We start from the raw sequence: 22138 nt of genomic DNA, 5'->3' as shown, positions 1-22138 counted from the left end.
CAGCTCTGCAGAAACTCATCTTGTTTTAGACACCACAGACTTCAGATAACTCACTCACGACCACGAACATTCACAGCTTCTCACAAGCCACCAACACGGAGTTTCTTACCCCACAAGGTCCTTCTTACATAACAAATGGATGCCCTCAAACCACCAGTTTTTGTCTTATTCACAACTGGCAAGAGATCAAGATCGCTAGTGTCCCCTGACTGCTAGGACAGGGCCAGGGACAACACAGGTTAAAAAGGGCAGCAGGGCTGAGCCCCCGACACCGCCTCAGGCGATCTCGCAAAACCCGACAGAATTCTGCAAACCATCAAGCCGTGTAGCCACCCTCTCACCCCCGTGTTCCCCCACCCCCGACAAGCTGAGCGGCCTGAGCGCAGAGGGTCCACGTCTCGCCGCTCACTTTTCTGCTAGCGCACAACAGACACGATCAGGCAGCATGTCACAGGGAACAAAGTGGACAGATCAGGTGCGTTTTAAATTCATCTTTGAGCAGAAATCACAGAACAATCGGCGAGGACAGGGCTGTTGGCTCAGCTTCACAGCTGGGTTTCAGACGCCGGCAGCCAGGCTCACCATCGATAGGTAATGCACTGGAAAGATGCGTGCAGGGACAGAAATAATCATCACATTTAATGTCCTTGGTGAGGAACAAAACATAAACCAAACCAGGTGTGACCTCCACGTAGTACATAAAGTGCCTTAGGAACTGGTGCAGTCAGAACGAACGTTGGTTCTTTAGCTACTGTTAGCGAACGCGTACAAACAGGAGACTAAACAGATCTGGTTTCCACAGTTTCAAATCAAGCAGTGCCGAGTTTCATTCAAATAAATGTCTCTACTACGAACAGCAAAGAGGAAAATATAATAAATGAAGGACTGTACAGCATCAGGAAGGGTTAAGCAATTTCTCTCAGGAGAAATGATCGTTCAACCATGTCTCAAACGTGTTGGAGTACACGTTAAGTACTTCTAAGGAATAATGATGTGATTCCTTGAAGTCAACATGAAATGTGTCATGCTATGGTACAATTCTCCCAGCCTGTAGCTATTATGGTAATTTGTACCAAAAAAAAAAAAAAAAAAAAAGAAAAAGAAAAAAAGAAACAACCGCCCCCCCAAAACCCTAATATCCAGTTTGTTTTCATTCTGAGTATGGAAAAAAATTATCATTATGCCTGTTATATTTTAAATGCTCTCAAAGTACTTGTCTGTAAGAAGGTTTTTGGACACAAGTCAGTCTTCCGAGCCTAATAAAGTTGAGGGTAGGGTGTCAAAGTACTTCAAAAATAAAAATGTCATGGACATTAAACTTGGTATGAAATTCAAATACAAAAAAATGCTCACTTTTCCAAGTACATGAGACATCTTTAATTGCAGTGAAATGAAATCGGAAAATCGGCCTAAATCATTTTCAAAAAGTAAACATGAGTTGTAATACTATACCTGTAGAGTGATTGATTCCATTCATGGTCATTATACAGTATGTAAAATGTTTATTAAGGGCTCTGCCTACAGAGGCGCAACATAAATAGAATAAGTCCTCTTGAAATGTAATTAGTGTACACATCAACCAGTTGATAATTTGCGGTGGAAAATGCAGAAACGGGACCTGGGACGGGGTTCCCACGGCTGAGCTTGGGCAAGTTGCGGGCGAAGGCTCTGCTCCCAGGGCTGCACCGCGCAACGCTGGCTGCCATCGTCTCTGCAAAGTCTGGGCGGGAGATGCAAAAGTGCAAGCAGGACTTGCTCGACGAACCACCACCCGGGGCGGCAGGTGCTTAATCCACCCCCTCAAATCCTTGAGCATTTTCCACGGCCATGAGAAGCTTCTCTCGTAAATCTTCGAAGGTTTCATATGGAGGTAAGTCAAGGCGATTAAAGCTGCAATGGTAACAGAAGCGTAGGTGAAACGCCCTCATCATCACCCATCAGTCACGACAGCACGTCCGAGATCTGGCTAAGGGGGCATTTGCGGTTGGAGCGACAGTATGTAGAGGTCTTAACTAAATTCTGATTTTCAAAGTATAAATTCCATTGGTGAAACTATCCATACCAAAGAGGCTATATAACCCGCAGAGGAGAGAGAAGAATTTTCTGATAGTCCATGGAATCTCTCTACTCCGGCTAGAGATGGATACTGGACAAACCCTGCTTGGGAGCGAGATACCACAGGCAGGGAGCTGACATGCACCCCAACATTTCCAAACCCTAGAAACTTGTGTCCCGGGTGACTAGGAGTCCCGGGTGAATGGAGGCTGGGCTGCGTCCTAAGGCGCTCGCTCCTTCTGCCTGAGGCCCTGAGCCCGGTGCTTTCCCACATAGTGACTGCTGTGGTTTCCGTCACAGGCCCAAGAGGCGGGCCGCGCTTTCTCTGCTCTGCAGATGAGGGTCCTGAAGCACAGAAGTCAAGGGATGGTGCCCGAGCCCTCGCCCTGGCACACGGCAGACTCAAGGCTAGAAGCAGATTGTCTGCGGCTCCAAGAGCGATGTTAATAAGCTCCCGCCAGCAACTGTGGCCAGGCAAGTAACAGACATGTGGCATGAAAGGCCGTATCATTCAAAGGCCCCGCCTCCCCGCAGGCTTTTTCTGGGGTGTTCCAACCGACCCTGGCGGTAGGGAGGCTTTTGGGAAAAGGAAGGCAACTTGTCTAAGAGGCCAAGTTCAAATTCTGGCTGGGCCGCCAGCCAGCTGTGTGCCCTGGGCAGGTCACTGCGCTCTCGGAGCCTGTCTGTTGTCCGTGAAGTGTGGAGGCTGCGTGCAGAGTGCTGGAAGGGCCCGATCAGAACACACGGACAGTGTCCCAGCACAGAGCCAGTGCCCGGAGATGGTGGCCACGGTTACCCTTCGCTCAGCACTCCCCAAGCGCCCCGGTCGCAGGAGTCCTGCTGCGGGGGTGGGCTGCAGACCAGCCCCTGTCATGGAAAGGGCCGTACCGCCTCGCCGCAGCGGGAGATGACTTAATAAGAGTGAACGTTCAGGGAGCAGTTACCCTGTGCCGTGGGCAGGTGAAGTACTTTTCGTTTATTGCCTCAGGGAGTCCCAGCAATTGCCCTGGAAGGCAGGTAACGCTACAACCCTATGCGAGGCACAGAGAGGTTAGGTAACTCGCCCCAGGTCACACAGTACGCATGAGAGGGGAGTGCGGTCCCATGGCTGGCTCCGAAGCCCGGCCCAACCACCATTCGTGCTGCCTTGGCTCCAGGCTTGCAAAGCCAGCGGCTGTCCTCAGCTGCAGGAGACAGACTGGCACCCACGGCGGGTCCCTTAGCCACCCCTAACGTGTTTCATGAGACACACTGAGCTCTCAGGTTTTTTCACATTCACTGAACATTAAAAGGCAGCGCAGAGAATAATGCTGCTTCTCGAAGGGCAGTTCTCACAGACCTAGGGATCCTAAAACAGAAAGCCTAATGGAAGTGTTTTAAGTTTTGGTTTCTTATTTTTCTGTTTTTATTGTTGACACCCGTTGTAGAGACAGAGCGCCACTCTGGCAGACTGCACTGAGAAGGACTGTTTGCAGAAGGCGGCTTCAGGGTTAATTTTAAGCTGGTATTTCAGTCCGGAGCCTGCAATCCCTAGGGGGTCTGGAGATGCATTATCAAGGGTCTGTGACCACTTTTTCCCTTTAATATGACCCCCTTCTTATAACTGATATGAGTTAGGGCATATAAAGGGCTTAGCACAAAGGCAGGGAGATACTTAACAAGGGTTAATTATCATTTGCTCTGAGGTCAGGGGCTGGAGTCAGCCTCTGGCCTGCCGCTAACTAACTGCGTGACTTCACTGTCCTCAGCGGGCGCCTGTGTCTCCACGTGAAGATGTGTGGGCCAAATGAAATTACGGTTAGAGCTGACAAGAGCCGGTAGATCTGCAGTCCTTGGTAAAGCATAATTTTAAATATCCAAGCAGCGACCTTTGACAGGATAATGAAATGATGCCCTTTAAATATCGGGCACCCAATGATTACATCTGAGAGATCTATGGAAAGTACCAGAGAGAACCAGACCTACCAGCCCTTGCTCTCCTGGTACGTCAGGTTTGCATTTTGAAGCTTAACGGCGTGTTTTATACTTTCATGAAACACAGGAGACACTAAACCTCCACGTGGCTGAATATGACTGTGGGACAGATGCTGTGAGTGGTCAGCAAAGCTCGTTTCCCACGCAACAGTGGGACCCGGGGGCCAGGCCGGGAAGATGGCCGCACGGCAGGGAACACAGCCAGTCCCGCCCCGCCAGCCGGGGCGGCCTGCAGCGAGCACTCCGCCTGGTCAGGTGGCAGCCGTTCTGGGACTCTGGGGGGACTATCATTAGGAACTGCTTCGGTTGCTTTGCTTCTACGACACACCACGGGTCTGGGAGGAGCTCGCTGGGTGCCCTCCTCCGGGAGGCGGCCTTCGTCCTTCCTCAGGGGGACAGAGATTTCACACCCTCGCTGTCCTCCGGGCCCACTCGGGAGTTCTGACAGCGCCAGGGCTGGGCCGCACACCACACCAACGGATTGCCAGCCTCTGGGGGTGGGATCTATATATATGTATCTTTAAACTTTCCAGGTGGTTCCAACGTGCAGGCAAGGTAGAGACCCACTGCATTCAGAGGGCGTATCTGGGCAGCACCGCACTGCAGCTGTGGCCGAAGCACGTGCACGCTGAAACAGCGGGAAAGCTCAACAGTGAGATGTCCGTCCGTAGCATCCCAGAGGGACACGGGCTGACACTCGATTACCTGGCTCTCTTTGGAGAGTCCAAAAAGAAAGTGGGCGGTGTCGACAGGTGCTGTAGATGAGTGCCGTGGTTGGGTACTGATTCTGACTCTGGCGGACCCGAGGTCACATCCTGGGACCTGGGACCTGGGACCCGTGGGACCCTGGGCGGGCTGGGGCAATGCTCACGGCCCACGGCGATGCTGGCCATGCGCCACAAGGCTGCCCGAGAAAGTCGAGTGCCCGGCCCGCAGACCAGGGCTGTGCCCGATCACGCGGCTCTTCCCCCGCCTCTCCGCGTTCGGCCGCGGACCGGCAGTTCTCCGCCGGTCCCCACAGGGCTGGGCCGGCTGCCTTTCCGACGCGGGCCACCACAGCCCAGGAAACTCCACCTGACTCGGCATTTTGGGGGATAAAGGCTCCAAACTACCAAAACATTTGCCCTCTGGAACAAAGGCAGAGAATCACAGACAGTGACTGCTTCCAATAGCCCCCAAATGTCACTTTGCTGTCAAGGGGCTAATGGGCCACAATCATACACGCGTCCCATTCGGTCCCATGGATGGTGCAATATGGAGAGGAAACTTTCTTGCCAGCCACGGACTCAAACGGAGGCGAAACATGTCTCACAGCTAATATTTTACCAACACACATTCACGAGAACACTCTCCCAGCTGCACTTTGTTCCCCTCCCGCAGGGGGGTGCTCAGTGCTCGTGAAGTCCCCCTTCCACCCGTGTCCTAAGAGCAAGAAAGAAAAGCCCCCGGGGAAATCCAACGCAAGGGACATCGCTGTTCAGATGAACAAGTGCCCGCTGAGAGTGGCCCGGTGGGTCCTCGTGCGGGTTTTACCTAACACGCTGCGGGAAGCCACAGGCTCGCCTCCCTGCCCTGCCCTGCCCTGGGTGCTGCCCCGCGCCACCGTCTCCCTGGGCTTTGGTCCTGGGGCAGGCGGCTCACCTTCCTCGGGCCACCATCAGATGGGGACTAAGCTCAGAGTCTTGCGGGTCACTGCTGGCCTTGGAAGCCCTTTTCAAAGCAATGTTTCTACAGGGAATGTTATCCCACGTTGTAAAAAGCCAATTTCAAGGTGGAGTAAAAACCCAATCTGTTTCCAGTTTGGGAGCTGTCATGCCCATGTGTGGTATAAGTAATAATATCTCTGCTTCTTAAGAGTTATTAGGGAAGAATGGGGTCGGAGGAGCAGTGCCCCACAGCACGGAGCGCTTAACCCTGTAGGCGCCAGACACTCCAGGTCCATTCAGAGCTTGGACTGAACTTTGTGAGCATCACAGGACAGTTTACATTTTCCCCTGCAACACCGACATTTCAGACTCTAAGCTGTTTATGGGCAGGAGGGCAGCGCCGCTCTGCAGCCTCCAGCCCAGCGGCGCACATGGCTAAGTATCTAAAACATGGTTTGCGGACAAGGGTGCGTTTTTGTCACTCACCATGTGTGAGCTCTGGGCAGCTTGTCAGGACTCCCCCATTGCTCTATTGTAAACAGCTGAGGACCATTGGAACCTAGACAAAGAGAAGAAACGTGAGTGCTGCCAGCGCTCAAGGTGAGCGTGTGACTTGAGACGCCTGCCGTCTAGGCCTGCGGTGCAACGTTTACTACTTCACTAGAGGAAGCAAGAGCTTCGCACGCCCCAACAATACAGGCTCCGCGTCACCTCCAGGATGGAGTCGAGCCAAGTTTAACAGACACCGCAACATACGGCAGTGCAGGCTGCTACAGCCTTTTAGCTGAACCTTGGGAATTTCAATTAAAAACTACTTTGGGGGTGGGGGCGGGCAATTCAACGGGACCTTTAATATGCAAGGTAGAAGGAGTGATTAAAAAAAAAATCTATATAAGCACTGAAGAATTCTGCTTCCTAGAGGTGAGGAGTCCTTGAAATGTTCAGTTTATAACCACATGAATGATTCTGCAAAATCTAGTTTTTAAAGATAGGCTAAAGAACAGAACGAGAGAGAGAGAGAGAGAGAGAGAGAGAGAGAGAGAGAGAGAGAGAGAGAGGGCTATATCCTACTTACCATAAAGTTCAGCAAATCCATTCATAGGTACTCGGGACGTCCCCGTGACAAACTGTAGTAACCGGATACGCTTCTCCGCGTCCATCAGCAGCACAGCCTGCAAACAGAGGGAGAGTCGCTGCACCCCTCCCACGTACCACCTGCCACGCACTGAGGGGACCAGACGGGCAAACCTCACCTCACTTACACGGAAACGGAAGATGCAGACAGTTGGCTCAGAAAACAGCACTTATATTTTTATTTTTTAATGACCACCACAATATCGGCCTCTGGGTCTCAGAGAGCAAGAGATCGCAGTCTCTTCCTCTGTGTAAGTTAAAGTAAATGATATAAAAAGCAACCTCTTTGATGGCACTGGGCTCAAGTTTCTGGGTGTGAGGCCGCCAGTTCTCCCGAAAGCCAATTATGCACATACAGGGTTTGAGAAGTGGCTGCATCAAGGAACCCAGGTTATGAGGTGTGATTTCAGAAGGGACAGAGTCTCACAAAATAACACTTTATAAAAAGAAAGAAAAACAGAGACAAGGAGAGGCCTCTAAAATAATCAGTGTATCTTACATATCTGAGTTATTACAGGAGTTGAATTGGCTTTACTGATAATGTTATTTGAACTGCTGTTAAAAAAAAAAAATCCAAAATCAAAACTGAGTGAGACTTGGACTAGAATTTGGAGTTTCTCCTCTTTCTTTTTTATCTCTATTTCTGCTGGTGCTTGAAATATTATTAAAAATAGACATTAGAAATTAAAACAAATGAAATGATTTCTTATCTGTGTAAAGCAAACAATCAGCTCCGCGCCCCCCACCCCCATAACTGCTCCGTTAAGGTCAGTTTACTGCCTCTCCCTTGGACCCACTCATTCTCACATGACTTCTCTCCTAAGCTAAACAGAATGCAAACATTGGCCCTAACTAGCCCATCAAATTTCATTTGTAGCCATCTTTCACAGAAAAAAAGATCAAAATGTGTGTTGGAATTAACAACAACAAAATGGGGAAAATGACTTTTTTACCTGAAAATGGCTTCTTGGAAAAGCCAGGCCCTAAGCATGGTTTTGCCCCGAGATGCCTCCCGATTCTTATTTACACTTTGGAGGACTCATTCCTGTGCTTGAATCCAGGTATCCCTTTCAGAATCCCTACTCCACAGGCTCCTCAAACAGGAGCCACTTTTATCCGGTGGTTAAGGAAGGACGGCCGTCCCCTGGAGTTGTACAAGAGCTGCTTTCAGCTCAAGTTCGCCTCCTCCCTCTGCCGGCCGCCCACGTACCACCAGAGCCCCAGCTTCCGGCTGAAGCCAGGCCTTGGGGAGGGCAGCAGAGCCCCCAGGCCTGACCCAGGGAGCGGGGCAGGTGTGGGCCCGGGGGTCCTGCCTCACCTTCCAGAACCACTGAATGACAGGGTGGTTTGGGCAGTAGCCGTTCTTGTAGATCGTATGTTGTCTCCAGTCATTCACGTCCACGTCACCGAGGCCGCACATCAGCAACTAGAGGGGAAAGAGATCCGGTGCACATGGGGCCCGATGGGAATGCCGAAGAGATCACACTCGGAAGTTGGCCTTCCTTAGACCCGGGCAAAGCGGCAACCTGGCAACTGACTCATCCCCAAATGCAGGGTACGTGTTGCCGCAGACCACAGGGACAGTGTAGGGAACAAGGGGGACCCAAGCCTAAAGCCTAATGCTAATACAGCATTTCACAGCGGGAACAAAACCTCCAGATGGATCATCTTTCTTCCCTCCCCCTCTAATCTGAGCACACAGCTCACAGATTTTCTTATGCTCCGTTTATATTGCCTCATCGCCCTGGCCATTTCCGTTTCTGAGAGGCTATTTGTCTCAAAATTGGAAAATACCTTCTCGTCCATGGAATTAGTGTGTCATGACAGCAAGATCTCAATTCCCCCAGACCAACTAACCCAGGGGAGGGAAAATCACCCATCTGTCCAGTGACTGTGGACGCAGACCTGTACTAATGTAGTCACTGTTCTCTGCCTTAGCAGTTAGCCCAGGGCTGCTTTCCTTATTATCTACCCCTCCCACAGGGATGGTTTCCTGTGGGTCAATGAACATGACGTTCTAAGGTAAAAAGGAAAGAGACCTGAGCCAGACACCACCTGAAAACAGGATCCCCAGGCCTAACTGCCAAAACCTTGCTGGGGAAAACCGGTGAGGTCATTAGTTTCTCGACATCATCTACTTAAACGTTCTGTTTTAAGATGAAAGACCATAAAGCCAGTTTGTGAGGAATGCCTCTTTGGCTGTGGCTTGGACAAACGGCTCACTGACTCCCATCGACAGCTTCTGAACAGACATAGCCTGCCTGTCCGTGTAGAAAGGGTGTGAGAGTCCTTTGCCTTTTAAATGGCTGATTCTTGTCCGCCTCAACTAAAGCAGCTGAAACCATTGGACATTAACTACCTGTTGCCTTCTGATGTCTCTTTCCTTGCTGCAGACCACTGCAAGCTCACGGAGACACCTGTCCAACGGCCCCAGCAGACCCTCGCACTCACGTCCTGGCCAAATCCGCATTTGGCCGCTGGGGTGGGTGAGTGGAGGGGGTGCAGTCAGGCCTTGGGAACAGGGTGCTACCACCTTGGCTCCACCAGAAGCAGCACTTTTCCTCACCTGGAGCAACAGGCTTCAAACCCCACTCGGCTTGTGGGCCGCTACCTGTCCCGCATGCCCCAGAACTGTCCTCTCTGGGGCAAGGAACCTGCAGACAACCACTTTTGCTATTTCCTTACTCCTCCACTGGCAAACGAGCCCCTTAAGAGCATGTAGCAGAATTCACCTAAGCTGACTCCCCAGGCCATTATGGATCCAAGAATATGAAATTATTATTTATCCCTGGGTGGGTAGCTCAGTTGGTTAGAATGCTGTCCCGATACGCCAGAGTTGTGGGTTTGATCCCTGGTCAGGGCACAAGAATCAACCAATGAATGACGCACAAAAGGGTGGAACAGATAGATGTCTCTCTTTCTCTCCCCCTCTTCCTATGTAAGAATCAATAAATAAATTTAAGAAAATAAAATGTCATTTATGAAGTAATGAGAAACTTAAAAAATATCTACTTTACATAAAATGTTTACAATACAAACCTCCAGCTCATTTTCATCAAAAATTTTAATCAAATCAATAGGAAGAAGTTCTGTGAATCCCTGAAAGAAAACAAAGAACAAAACAATCACCATAACATCTTTTTTCTTGAAAGAGGCAAATTTTATAGGAAAAACAAACTTTTTTTCGTTAGCCCAGAAAAATACATTCTTTACTATGATTTATAGTATCTATAATTGTAATTCTAGTAAAAACAGTCTAGACACAGTATGAAAGTTTTGAAAAAATGTAGAATCTAGAAGGTTGAGGTATTTGAGTAATTTTTCAAGCCCTAAGGACATACAGGTTACTCTGGGCAGGCGGATTGCAAAGCTCATTTAAGATGCAGCGCTGTGAGCCAGCGTGTCCTGAAATCACACCGCACAGCCGTGCCAGAGAGCACGTTCAAAAATCAGGCGCTGAAGTATGAGAAGCAAGGAGAAGAACTCTAAGCAAACAAAATGAAAGGCTGGCCGTGCGGTGGCTGCACACTGCTCCTGTCCTGGAGGCTGGTCAGCAGCGTGGGCTGCGCAGTCCTGGCCTTTGGGCACGTGCCCCCACCCCGTGCCCGTGTCTCGGCGGGCGACTGTCCCATGTCGCCGGCCTCGGGAGGGAAGCCGCCCTCTCCCCCGCTGTGACTACCGGTGCAGGCCCACACCTTGGCGGGCGTGACTTACCTCCAAGAAGGCGTTCATCTGCTTCTGGACCCTGTTCACAAACCTCCACTGGATGACCAAGCTGCGGGGGAAAACGGAACAGCGTTTTAGCACCTTTGTCATCACGTGGGCTCACTTCTTCCCTCACAGCTTCAAGCGCGTGGCCTCGGGCTGGGGAGAGAAGCCCCTACAACGGCAAAGGGACACGGGGGTCCGGGGCCCGAGCAGACACTGCTGACTCATGAATTCTTCCGAGAGTAACTAAAACACATGGGAAAAACTAAAAGCTCGCTGAGGACTTGAAAGGAATACTAGATTTGTCCCCCCGCCCTCAAGAGGCTCAGTTTATCTAAGTTGCTTTATAAATGTGACTATATGGAGAAGAGGGGAAAGGTCATGGGGTATGAAAGGTCATGGGGTATGAAAGGTCATATGTATATGTGTAGAATACATGTACATAAACTCACATATATGCACACCCACCTATGTATACATGCGTACATACACTTTTAAAGGGAGTGCCGGCACACATATCTTATCAAATGATATTTCACTGTAGGGTGCCCTGTACTGATTTTCAATAATGACATATAGTTTATCAGCAAAATGATTTACACGGACGCTTCACTATGGAGGATTCATAATGGGAAGACCTCTTTATGTAACAAGTGCACTGACACCATCTTTCCCGTGGTAACGTGCAGCGGCAGCCGGATGCACGGCCAGGCGCAGCACCTTCAGAGGCCTGCTAAGGCATTTGGTGTGAAATAGCACCAGGACCTTGTCTGGTTGTCCACGGCTCTCAACTATGAGGTGACACCACAACCGTGGCCTCGAGTACCAGCCTGCTCCCACCGCCGCTCAGCCCTACCAGGCCTGTTGGGCTGCGGCCGGCAGCACCATGGCCCTCTGCTTGCCACGGGGGATGCACGTGTCAGGGAGCTGGTGGACGTTTCTGTCACCTTCTTCTCAGAGAAGGTAGCTGAGGCTCTGCCCAAACCTATACCCACTGAATCTGAAACCTCAAAGAGTTCACTGTAAGGAATGATGCACAACACACAGCCCGATGTCTGAATCCTCATATATTCGACCCTGGTCAGGTGGGTGGAGTGTTTTAACCTCTAGTCAAAGTCTGTACTTTCTGAACGAAGACACTGGGTGTCTGCCAGGGTGTTGTCTGCTTGCTGAGATTGTCCAAGTTCAGAACAAGCGTGCCACTTAATGTGAACAGGAAAGAAGCGTAGTATCTTCCTTCTAGCTATTTTATTAAGCTTGGCTAGCTTTTACCTTGTGGAGAAGGAGCCCACTATGTATCGGTCCCTGCTTTTTCAGGCTTTCTAAGGAGAGACGCTAACATTCCGAGGTTTTTCTTTGCAGATTACGCTAAAAGACGCCAAGACCCTGGGCCAATTCCCCAAATTGACCAAGTATGTTGACCAAGTATGACCAAGAGTGGGAGGCCCAGCTTGTTGAGAAGGAGAATAGAAGGCAAACCAGGTGCTCAGGCTGAGGCTGGAACCCGCAAGACGAGCAGAAACTAGGGCCTGGGGACCAGGCTTGGCTGCCCTGTCCTGGCCCCCGCTCCAGGGCTAGTGAGGGCCACCTGGCAATCCTGGGAAGATCCCAGAATTGTGTGCTTGAAGCACACATGTGTACGAAAGAGGAAACTGTACCATGCCCGGCAGAGAAAGACCTTCTGCCTCATGTAAATGCCCCATGGTTACTTAGCATTTCCACTTCCAAAGAGCTCAACATTGTGTTCCGCCAGCCGCGGCTGAGATTGGGGTAAGATAATGACAAACATCAGAAACAATTTATTACGTTTGCATGTGCCGCATATTCCTACCCATTTTTACTATTTCCCTACATTTTCATTATGGAAAAGACGTCAGGAGAGAGACGAAATATTTCTCTTTGGTTGTTCCTAATTTTACCCCACTGGTTGTTGCCATTCACAACTAGAGACTAGCCAGCCACCTGCTCCAGAAGGGTTTTGTCACAGTGCTCGGCAAAGTCCACCCTTCTCCTTCCACTGGTCCCGTGACATGGCCGCTCACTGAAGTCATGGTCCAAGTCAAACTTCCCGCTCCATAACTCAACCTCCCGCTAGCCCACGTCAGAGAGGAACTCGTACTGTTGAAAGCACATCCATAATATGCACGAACTGTTCTTAAAAGGCAGCCTAATACGCTGTGCGATTTGATAAAATGTTGTAAGGGCATATACGTACTCAATATATTCTCTTTTGTTTTCATTTGTAACCATGATTTCAGACCCGTTGGGCTTCAGATCCACTTGATATGTCTGTAATTACAAAAATAAAACAACAGTCACCATTATGAAGTTATTCTGCATATTATTGCTGAGTAATGATGCCTTACCATAAAAGTATAATTTATTCAGCAGTATTTCCCAGCAAACAGGTTTTATGTGCAAGAGGATGTCTAATGAGGTTTTTAAATTGTTAAGATGTTATACATTTAAAGATGTCATCATTAAAGGCAAATTATTTTATGGTTATTTATGAGTTTTAATTATTTTTCATATATTGGCGACAATGGAGAAGAGCAATATTTTTCTTCTGCAATTCATTTGTCAAGAAATTAATTATGTTAACAGAAAAGAGAGGGTACGTCCACTGAGACTATAGAGATCCAAATCCCAATGTAATTTATTTTTTTCTGAAAATTGGATTTTATAGTAAAAAAAAAGATGTGTGGGATTTCTTTCAAAGAGGCAAAAACATGGGGACTTAAACAAAGAAGCTTAAGACACAGGCTAAAGAGGAGGATGTACCTGATCTCAAAGAGCAAAGCTGCGGAGACCAAGGCGTGGCCTCCTCCTGTGCTCTGGGCCTGCGTGGCTTTGTGCCCGTGCATGTCAAGAAGTGACCAGCAGAGGGGGAGGGATGGTGAGGCCAGTGGTTTTACAAACAAAATGTTTATTCTCATAGAAACTTTGCAGGGGGGGGAAACAAACCCCCACTCACTGCTCTCCTACACAAAGAAATCACATCGGTATAATGGTGGGACTCCTTTCAGCCTTTTTCTATGCACAGCCGGCTCTATGAGGATTCACATGCACAGGTCATTCAAAGATGCCTTGGGACACAGGTCTGAGGAGTCTGCTGAGACCCTGGGTCATATTGAGTCCACTGGATGGACTCGGGCAGAGTGAGGTGTGGCTCTCCTCCCCGTTCTTGGTGCTGCCGGAACCCTGGGGAGCAAGGGTCCTTCCTCAGCCTCCCGGGTTCCCTGACCTGGCCTCTGAACCTCCTGATGAGGCTGTGAGGCTGGTTCTTCACAGCTTCCGCCGAGACCTCGCTCTGCCCCTCTCTCCCTCCTTGGATTTCCAGGTTTTGTTTTTCCACTCATTCCCCTTCCCAACCCAGTGTTTCTCAGCTTTTTCTCATTCATGCCCCTAAAGAGCTTTTTTAGACTCCCCCCTCGATTGCCCCTTCTCCCATGAAAACTTAATAGACAGCTCCATGGCCCACCTACGCTCTATGCTCTGGCACTGCAATGGCTGAGACATTTCTGTCCCCTCGGGGCGATGGCACCCCAGTGGAGGGTGTGCGCCTTGGCCTAATGCGGGCCCGGCCCCGCAGGCTTTCCCCATGCGGCTGCCGCCCTTTCCCGCCCCTGCCCGCCGCACAGCTTCTTAAATGCCCGCCTCCCCCCACCCCCCGTGCCTCTCCAAAGCAACCAACTCTGGTGCTGCTTCGCCAAACTCGCAACAAGGATTTCCACTTATTCTAGTTCTAAAAGGGGCCTCTTCCTGGTCAGTGGATGGGTGGGGGTCCACAAGTACATGGGGGCACGGTTCCGCCCATTCCTTCTGCTTGGCATAGGACGGCTGTTCAACTCATTTAACACTCTCCTTGGAGGTCCCAGGAACCAGAAGCTCCAGGTTCTCATCAGCCAGAAAGGAATCGCAAAATCATGGCAACAGCTGCAGTTTCAGTCCATGAAGGGGACTGAAGTTTCAGCTCCTGCCCCTTCATGATCTGACATTACAAAACTGCGGAGTGAAAAAAAAAAACCACCCCAAAGAAGACACCGAGGAAGGCCAAGAACACAGACACTTCACATCTTTGCTAACTTCACTGAAGAGACGGCTTTATCGTTCGGCACAAGAGAGATACGGGCTTCCTTTTGGGTTAGGATGTGCTGCAACGTGCAGTTGACAGTTCTGCTGAGGGCTGGGGGAGGTGAGAGGCGGGCCCAGGTGTCTCTCTGATGCCCACATTTTTGGTTCAACAACTCTGCTTTGAGCGCCTGCCCCGTACCAGGCACTGTGCCAGGTGGCGTGTGCAGAGTGGTGAGCGAGAGGCAGATGCTAAACACACACTCTTACAAATATATGCTAAGTCACCCATGGCACATGCTGCAAGGATGTGCAAGGCACTCTGAAGTACTGTGGTCTGGGGTCTGAACTGAGGTGGAGGAAGCACGTTCCCGACACAAGGAGCAGCAACGAGCAAAGGTCCTGAGGCAAGAAGGCGCTTGAGACCAGACACAGGGAGCATGGGGGGTCAGGCCACGCAGGATACCACGGGGCAGACGAAGGATATGGGTCTTTATATCCAGGGCAGGGGGGTCTGTGACTGTTCCTGGCAGAGGAACGTCATGACCCTTCCTCCACCCGGCAGAGGCCATGCTGCCGCTAGGGGAGGCCAGGGTGGGCATTAAGAGACCGGCTGGGCGTCTGTGAGAGGGGCTGGCAGCTCAGGCTGGGGTGTCGCTGGCGGAACAGACAGGGAGGAAAGACAGATTTGAGAAATATCGGGGAGCTCAAAGGAACAGGGCTGGTGACAGATTGGATATGGGAGCTGTGATCAGTATGTGTGGCTGCTTAATTCACTCTAAATTTCTTCCTAAAATGCAAAATAGATACATTAGCTCCCTGTTCATTGGGTTAGCTCCCTAAAAGGGGAAGGCGGCAACTGAGCGAACCGGGCACCTGGTCGTTGGCTTACTCCTCTCGTGGCCCTGTTCTGATCACTGCGTCCCTCCACCTGGCTCAACCCGGAGGTCAGGAGCATCTACAGCATTAAATGAAGAGGTGTTAATGAATCATTAGCATACACTGTACCGATAATCAGAATCTTTGCTAGAAGTCTACTTAAAGGCCCAAATATCTCCTGTTTGTTCTTCATTTATTGGGTGGAAATAGTCCCGTTTAACTGTAACTAAGGAAGGTTTCCCAGATCATCTGCCCTGCCTTTGGGGTTGCTAATGTCTTGTGAACTGTTCAGTTGGCTACCTGGCTTTCTGTAAGTGGACAAAGAGACTTCCCACACCCTCTTTTTGCACTTGACTTACAGGATTGTTGGTCTTCCTCGGTTCTTTCTTTCTACTCCTCCCTCCATGTGTTAAAATTGAAAGAAAGATGCGGGTTCAGGATGGTTATCAGTTTGCAAGTTGGCAGGTAAGACCCTTAACTAGGTCCAGCTTAAGACAGTAGGTCACTGCAATTCAAACTGTCTTCTCACACTTGGAGCTTCCACTGCTTACGACGTTAGCATTTAAGAAGAGCGAGGTGAAACCATCCCATCATTTGCTCAGCACACTCAGCAGGCACCAGCCACTTGCTGAGTGCTGGCGAGGCCCACAGGGCCTCCAGGGCCTCCCAGGAAACAGGGAGTCAGCGAGAGTTAGAGGACAGCATGACCGGGCTGTAGGAGAGAGAATGGCAATGTGCAGGCAGGGGGTGGTGCGGCACAGCCAGTGACAAGGCACAGAAGCATCTGTGGGGACACTGGTGCAGGCGCACGGTGGCTGCCAAGGTGAGAGGAAGGACGTATCTAAAAGCTAAGCTAAGGGTGGGCAGCGCTGGGTCCTGAGCCACGCGACGCCGGTTTGACCCACACTGAAGGTCACGGCATGGCCAGAGAGGAACTTCTGTTTAAGCAGAAGAACGACATGTTCCCGTTCGCTTTTCAGAACTATCGCATACAGAGCACACAGGCGGGGGCGTCAGAGGAGGGACTGGAGGTGGGGGGCGGGGCACAGGAACCAAGGAGCCCGCCCGCAGTGCCTGGGGCGGACAGGTCCCAGGAGGAGACTGAGTCAACAGGAGGTGTGACAGCCGGACACGGAAGCGTGGACGTCATGAGGAGGAGGGAAGATGGAGCATGGAGGGGGCGGTGGTACCGCAGATCAGACCAGAGTGGGCGTGGGGTGGGAGCGGGGACTGGTTTCGCTCAGGACCTGGGGGCTTTCAGGGGAACAGAGGGCTCAGGCGGGGTCAGGCCGGGGGAGTTTGGAGACTGGGAGAAAGGCGTGGCCTGGGGAGGAGGCTGCTGGTGAGCAGCACAAAGATGGATGCGGTTGGGGCCCCGGGTGCGCAAGGCCACCGGCTGGCGAAGGGACGGCTGCAACGTGGGGCCAGCGGAAGCAGCGTGTCCGTTAAGGGGACGGAAAATAAAGTGGCGAGAGCTGGGGAAGAAGGAGTGAAGGGTGAAGGCGCTGTGACCACAGGCATTTCGAGGGGACAGGGAGCAGCTAGCATTGCATGCAGCGACGGAGGAGCTGGAAGAGAGTCCCCATGCTTAGTCCTGAGGAGGCCACTGGTAACCGGAGGGGACAGCTTCGGGGTGGGGGCCGGGGGCTGCAGAAAAGATTTCCTTCCCTGCACCCCAAGACAAGATGCCCACAGAGGCCAGCAGTATCCATTTGTGGAGATTTTTAGGCATGAAGCACAATATAGAACAAAAAGTTGGGGGCCTAATAAGATTTTTAATGGACTCTGATCTTTACACGAAGTCATAAGGTGCCTCTCATCTCTGGTGCCTGACATTCTATGAATCTCACCCAACCAATCCGGCAGGAAAACAGATTCCCCGCGTCCTGCCCACTCCAAGGACTCCCACCAGTGATGGTTTCCTGGCTCAAGCATATGAACAAGTGGTTGCCGTATCTATGCCATCATTTTCTTGCGCAACGATTTTCGCCCCCGGTTGTTAGGAATTCCTTTGTATCTAGCCGCATCAGCTTCTTTTCTCTATGACTGTGAACCCAGGAGGGCAGCGGCCTGATTTCCCACCTTCACCTGTAACACCGAGCGCAGCATCGGGACGCAACAGAGCCCCTCAACATATTTCCTAACAGCGGAGTAAACGTCAAATAATCTTTGAAGCAAAAGGAACCAATCTATTTCTTTTTCCATAAGGCAATCTTTACTATCGGCTCCGTGATCTCCTTAATTTCAGGGCCATGTTGACCTGGCCATGGAGACGGGAAGTGTCTCTGGGCTTTCGTGGGAGGACAGGGACCAGGGCTGGGCAGCCCTTGAGAAGACCTCCCCAGAAGCATCAGTATCACTGGTTACCACAAACGAATCAGAGGTTTCAGGTTTAAGTAAACCTGTCCTACAGAGCTTGTGGGTGATGATGAAAATTCCAAGCGGCTGACTTTATCTTTGACCTTGAGCTTTCTGACTAATCCAACCTTAACGACAGTATCTGGCATGAAGCAGGAAGGGAGGTAGAGAAACCTGAGCCTGCCGAGGCCCAGGAGACAAATTCCATCATGGCAACGGAACCATCACCCAGAGAAAAACACCCAAGGTCCCCGCAACGTCACCTCCTTCTGCGCGTGTATTTACATCATTAAGGAAACACACTATTTCTGGAAGTACCTGCATTCTACAACCATGGCACAAACATTTACGTGCAGGTTTGCTTTAGGTTAGAAGCAGGTGCCAGTTCACGCCTTAGGATTTCTGGGACTTTGCTGGAATTAGGGCTTTGGTTTCTAGTATAAGAACAAGGTGCTGATACAATGGGATGTTGATTAACACCGGAAGCTCCTGGTGGTGGTTTTTAATGGTCCAGAAAAGTTGTTACAACCTGTGCACAAGCAAAGACGCCCTGGAAGTTAGAGAGGAGCTCTCGGCGCTGCCCAGACCTACCTGTCCGAAGTTTTCTTCGTCAATGCAGAACATGAGGTCCAGTTCAGTGGGGTCATTCTCTAGGATCCACTTCAAGGAGTTGTAATATTCACTGTCCTACAGAAATGACACGGACATTAAAACAGAGCTTTTCCTTTTTAAAATACAAACTTGTTTGACTTTAAATTATTAAGTCCTCCTAACATAATTCCATTTATATTGCACAACAATTACATTAGGTACTAATACAACGTTTTCCATTCCTTCCCAAACCTAGTTGACCCATTTTGTTTAAAAGGCAAGCCAAATACAAGTTTTATTTGCAACAGGGGGTTGTTGTTGAATTCTGTTCTGTGTGAAGTGTAGAGAAAGCAACTAGTGCTGCATGGCCAGCATCAAGTTCCACAACTGAGCATGGAAGACTAATATAGTTTCTATCTTTTAAGAGGGAGACTATCAAAGGACAATAGGAAGAATGGAGATCGTCTTAACTAATTAAATATCAATGGCTTTCAGTTCTGCCTCTTCCTGGGCTTTACTGTTCTCTGTAAGTCAGTGTAAGCAAACAGAAGGACCGAGGACACAAGCACAAGGGAAAGGGCCTGGCCTCTCTTGGGGACGCCAGTGCTGGCACACGAGGCTCTGAGGACAAACAGAATGTGTGTCTCTTCCGTCAGCCTGTGGTACGGAATTAACTGAGACTTTAAGAGACATGTCTGTAGCCGTCGCTTCCTCATTATACCACAATCAAATCTAAAGCACAAGGCGAAGGAGCAAGCTGGAAAGAAATTTGAGACTGGTCCTGCGGCTGAGCCTACCAGCCCTCCCCCGGAGAAGCCAGTGAGGGGGTTCCAGGTCACCGCCCGCACCCTCCTCGCCTTTCACACACAGGTGCGGTGCAGAAGCGGCGATCCGTGATGGCCAGTAACGAGAATACGGGCTCACAGACCCACCACACGAGACACAGGCAACATCACAGCAAGGCGGGGGGCTTCCTGACTCCAGTGACAGGACCTGAGAGCGGAGCTGCAAGCACCGCAGGGGACTACGCTGCTTCTCGACGGCCCTGCGCGAGTGCGCTGGGGCTCAGGCAATCACCCCCACGCTCGGGGGCCGGCAGTGGGGGGCGGGGGCAGGTAAATGAAAAGAAAAATAGAAGCAAAAAGTAGATTGTGAAGCACATCAATTTTTGTTTCTACAGAAAATCCTTTCAGCTCTAAAATGGTCAGCCTACGTAAGATGAGTCAAACGCAGCAGGGGAACCCCAGTCACTTGGCACAGGAGTTTGCACCCTCTAACTTGTTTTACTCCTCCCCCTACGCAGAGGCCACACACCGTTCCACGTACACACTCTTCCCTTTAGCGTTTTGGCCCTTGCCATTTTCTGAGCCAGAAAACAGAGGAATAGCTGATGGACTGCCACACATACAGTATTAGCGGTTTTCAGTGGAAAACAAGGGCTGCGATGGGGTCTCCAGGGGACCCTGGGGTTTCATTTGGTCACACTACCCCTGGGGAAGCAGAGGTAACCGAGAGGCAGGTGTGTCCAACCCAAGAATCATGCTTCCAGTTACCATGAGCCGTGATTTGCTTATTCGGAAGATTAAGGAGATCAATGAAATTCTCGAACAGTTAAATGTTCCCTGTTATTCACACTGAAGGGCGACACCCATAAAAATGGCTGTGACTGCACCTCGGCCGCAGCTGCTTTTCTGTCAGGCGTGAGGGGCCCCGACGACGCCCGGGGGAGGGTCCGCGTTCACTCACCACGGACTCCATGTCATTCAGGGTTATCTGCTTTCCCAGCATCATTTTGTAAAACGGTCTAATGAAGAATCCTAAAATACAATGGAAACCGGATGAGTTTCAAATCGTTCATACTACTGTGCATCAGAAACGAAACAGAAGACAAACCGGCTTTCAATTTGCATGAGAGACCAGGACAGATCGAAGACCTTTGATGGTAATCTGTGACCAAGCAGAGGAGGGCCTGCCTGTTTTTTTTTGGGGGCGGGCGTGGGGGACAGTTAGTAAGGAGGGCAGTCATTCTAACAGAGGTGGTATAGAGGTCAAAAAGGCTCCTGGGGGTGACAAACAGGCCTCAAGGCCCCGCAGGATTTTGCAGTGCGAACAAGGCACAGGAATAGGGGACAAAGAGCACTCCAGGCAGAGGGACAAGAGCGGGACTCGCCAGTGGTTGCAGGGTGGCAGCACAGGGAACCTGGGGCGGACAGGCCCGAGGAGGGACTGGGGAGCGCGGGGCTTGCGTGGGGTGCAGGAGAGCGTGGGCTGCCCCCTTGAAGGGCAATGGGGAGTCACTGAAAGGCCAGGTGGAAATTCCACCTGTGTTTCAGTGTCGTGCTAGGGCAGGAAGGGCAAGAAAAAGCAGGAAAGGGACAAGGACATGAGGGAGACCACTGAGAAGGCTGTGCCATCCTCCCAGGGAGAACTGATTGAGCCCTTAGTGAGGCGGTGGCAGTGAGGACGGGCACCCGCCACACAGGGCCCCCCATCCACTTTGTCCACTGGCAGGTCAGCACCACGCGCCTCCAATTATGGGGGCCCCACCCCCATCTGATCAGTCACCAACCCTCCGCAGCGGATTCCCATTTGCACTGGCTCAGGTGGCCCCAAGGCTCAGACTCAAACACCTTTGGTGTCGGGGAGGCAGAGGACGAAGCTGACACAGGGATGTGTGGTTGAGCTTTTGAGAAACAAAGACGCCGCTGACCACACGCACCTGTGTGCGTTCCGGCTCTCAACTCCACAATTCCTGGCACGCGCTGGTAACCACCTTCTGCAGTTGTCTCCTGGGCTCCCCTGTTTGTTCCTGCTTTTCTCCATGACGCCCCCAACAAGCCTTGACTCAGCCAGCCCTTGCTCTCCTGAAACGGCCCCAGCTTCTAAATGCTCAGATCCCATGCCGCTGGCAAGGTGTGCCTAATCCTGAAAGTGTCCCTGACCCTCCAGCCAAATCAGGGTCTCCTCGGAGCACTCTCTGTACCCCCTTCCGCTGGACCCCATCACTGTGAGTCTCCTGCATTTTGTTTCCCCGCTAGAATTGTAAGTTCATAGAGGTGAGGGTCAGATCTGGCATTTCTCTGTATTTCCCCACAGACACTAAGAATGTCTTTTCACTTGGCAGCAGGTATATAGACTGACTTAGGAAAAGGCTGAAGTGAATCTGAACAGCTGAAATAATCTATGGTGTGACTTCAATATAGCAAATGAAAATACATTCATACGACATACGTATATAGAAAGAGTGAATGTAGTTTCTTTCTAATGAAAAAAAGTGCTTCTTTCCCCAGCTAAAAATAAAACATTGAAATCAGAGGATCATGAGTAACAGTAAAAACATATTGAAGGATAAAGTAGGGAGGGTGCATCGATTATTTACTGGACTCGCTAAGGTTCCACAGACGCACTCTCTCTCTACCGAAACTGCAAGGTCAACCTCAAATCTCACTGTCTTTCATCCTCAACCATTTCACCCCTAAATCCTTTAAAAATATTTCCGATTCTCCTTCCTCAATGATGATTTCCCTCAAGGGCAGTACTGTTGAAAGGACCAAATCTATGAGAAGTCCCCACCTAAGTCTACCCATACAGCTGGGGGGCGGGGGAGTCTGACGTCTAACTCCCAGGGCGCCCTGAGGAGCGCCCGTGGCCTAAAGCTCTGCATAGGAACGCGGTCAGCCTGCGCCATCTGCGTAGCCGCGGTCCCAGGGCAAGGCCGAGGC

General features: G+C 50.7%; 1 protein-coding gene across 9 annotated transcripts in view; it reads right to left on the bottom strand.

The window, feature by feature from the left end:
• Window positions 1–1105: 1105 nt before the first annotated feature.
• NEDD4L (NEDD4 like E3 ubiquitin protein ligase) overlaps window positions 1106–22138 on the bottom strand; it is a 298669-nt gene continuing 277636 nt past the window's right edge. For 8 of the 9 annotated variants that reach the window (XM_054583731.1, XM_054583732.1, XM_054583733.1 and 5 more), the window contains 9 exons: window positions 20163–20233; window positions 18417–18512; window positions 12733–12806; window positions 10524–10584; window positions 9849–9908; window positions 8128–8235; window positions 6751–6847; window positions 6162–6234; window positions 1107–1890 (listed from right to left, as the gene is read on the bottom strand). In XM_054583731.1, coding sequence (XP_054439706.1) covers window positions 1788–1890; window positions 6162–6234; window positions 6751–6847; window positions 8128–8235; window positions 9849–9908; window positions 10524–10584; window positions 12733–12806; window positions 18417–18512; window positions 20163–20233 — 743 coding nt within the window. In that variant the 3' untranslated portion in view covers window positions 1107–1787. Of the gene's footprint in view, window positions 1891–6161; window positions 6235–6750; window positions 6848–8127; window positions 8236–9848; window positions 9909–10523; window positions 10585–12732; window positions 12807–18416; window positions 18513–20162; window positions 20234–22138 lie in introns of all 9 variants that reach the window. The other variant, XM_054583730.1, reaches the window with a different exon arrangement.

Source organism: Pteronotus mesoamericanus, unplaced genomic scaffold (genome assembly GCF_021234165.1).
Source record: "Pteronotus mesoamericanus isolate MK-2021 breed Mesoamerican mustached bat unplaced genomic scaffold, CSHL_Meso_final contig_74, whole genome shotgun sequence".
In the NCBI taxonomy this organism is placed as follows: domain Eukaryota; kingdom Metazoa; phylum Chordata; class Mammalia; order Chiroptera; family Mormoopidae; genus Pteronotus; species Pteronotus mesoamericanus.
Note: the sequence above shows the minus strand (reverse complement) of the source record. Positions and strands in the feature narration are given on the sequence as shown.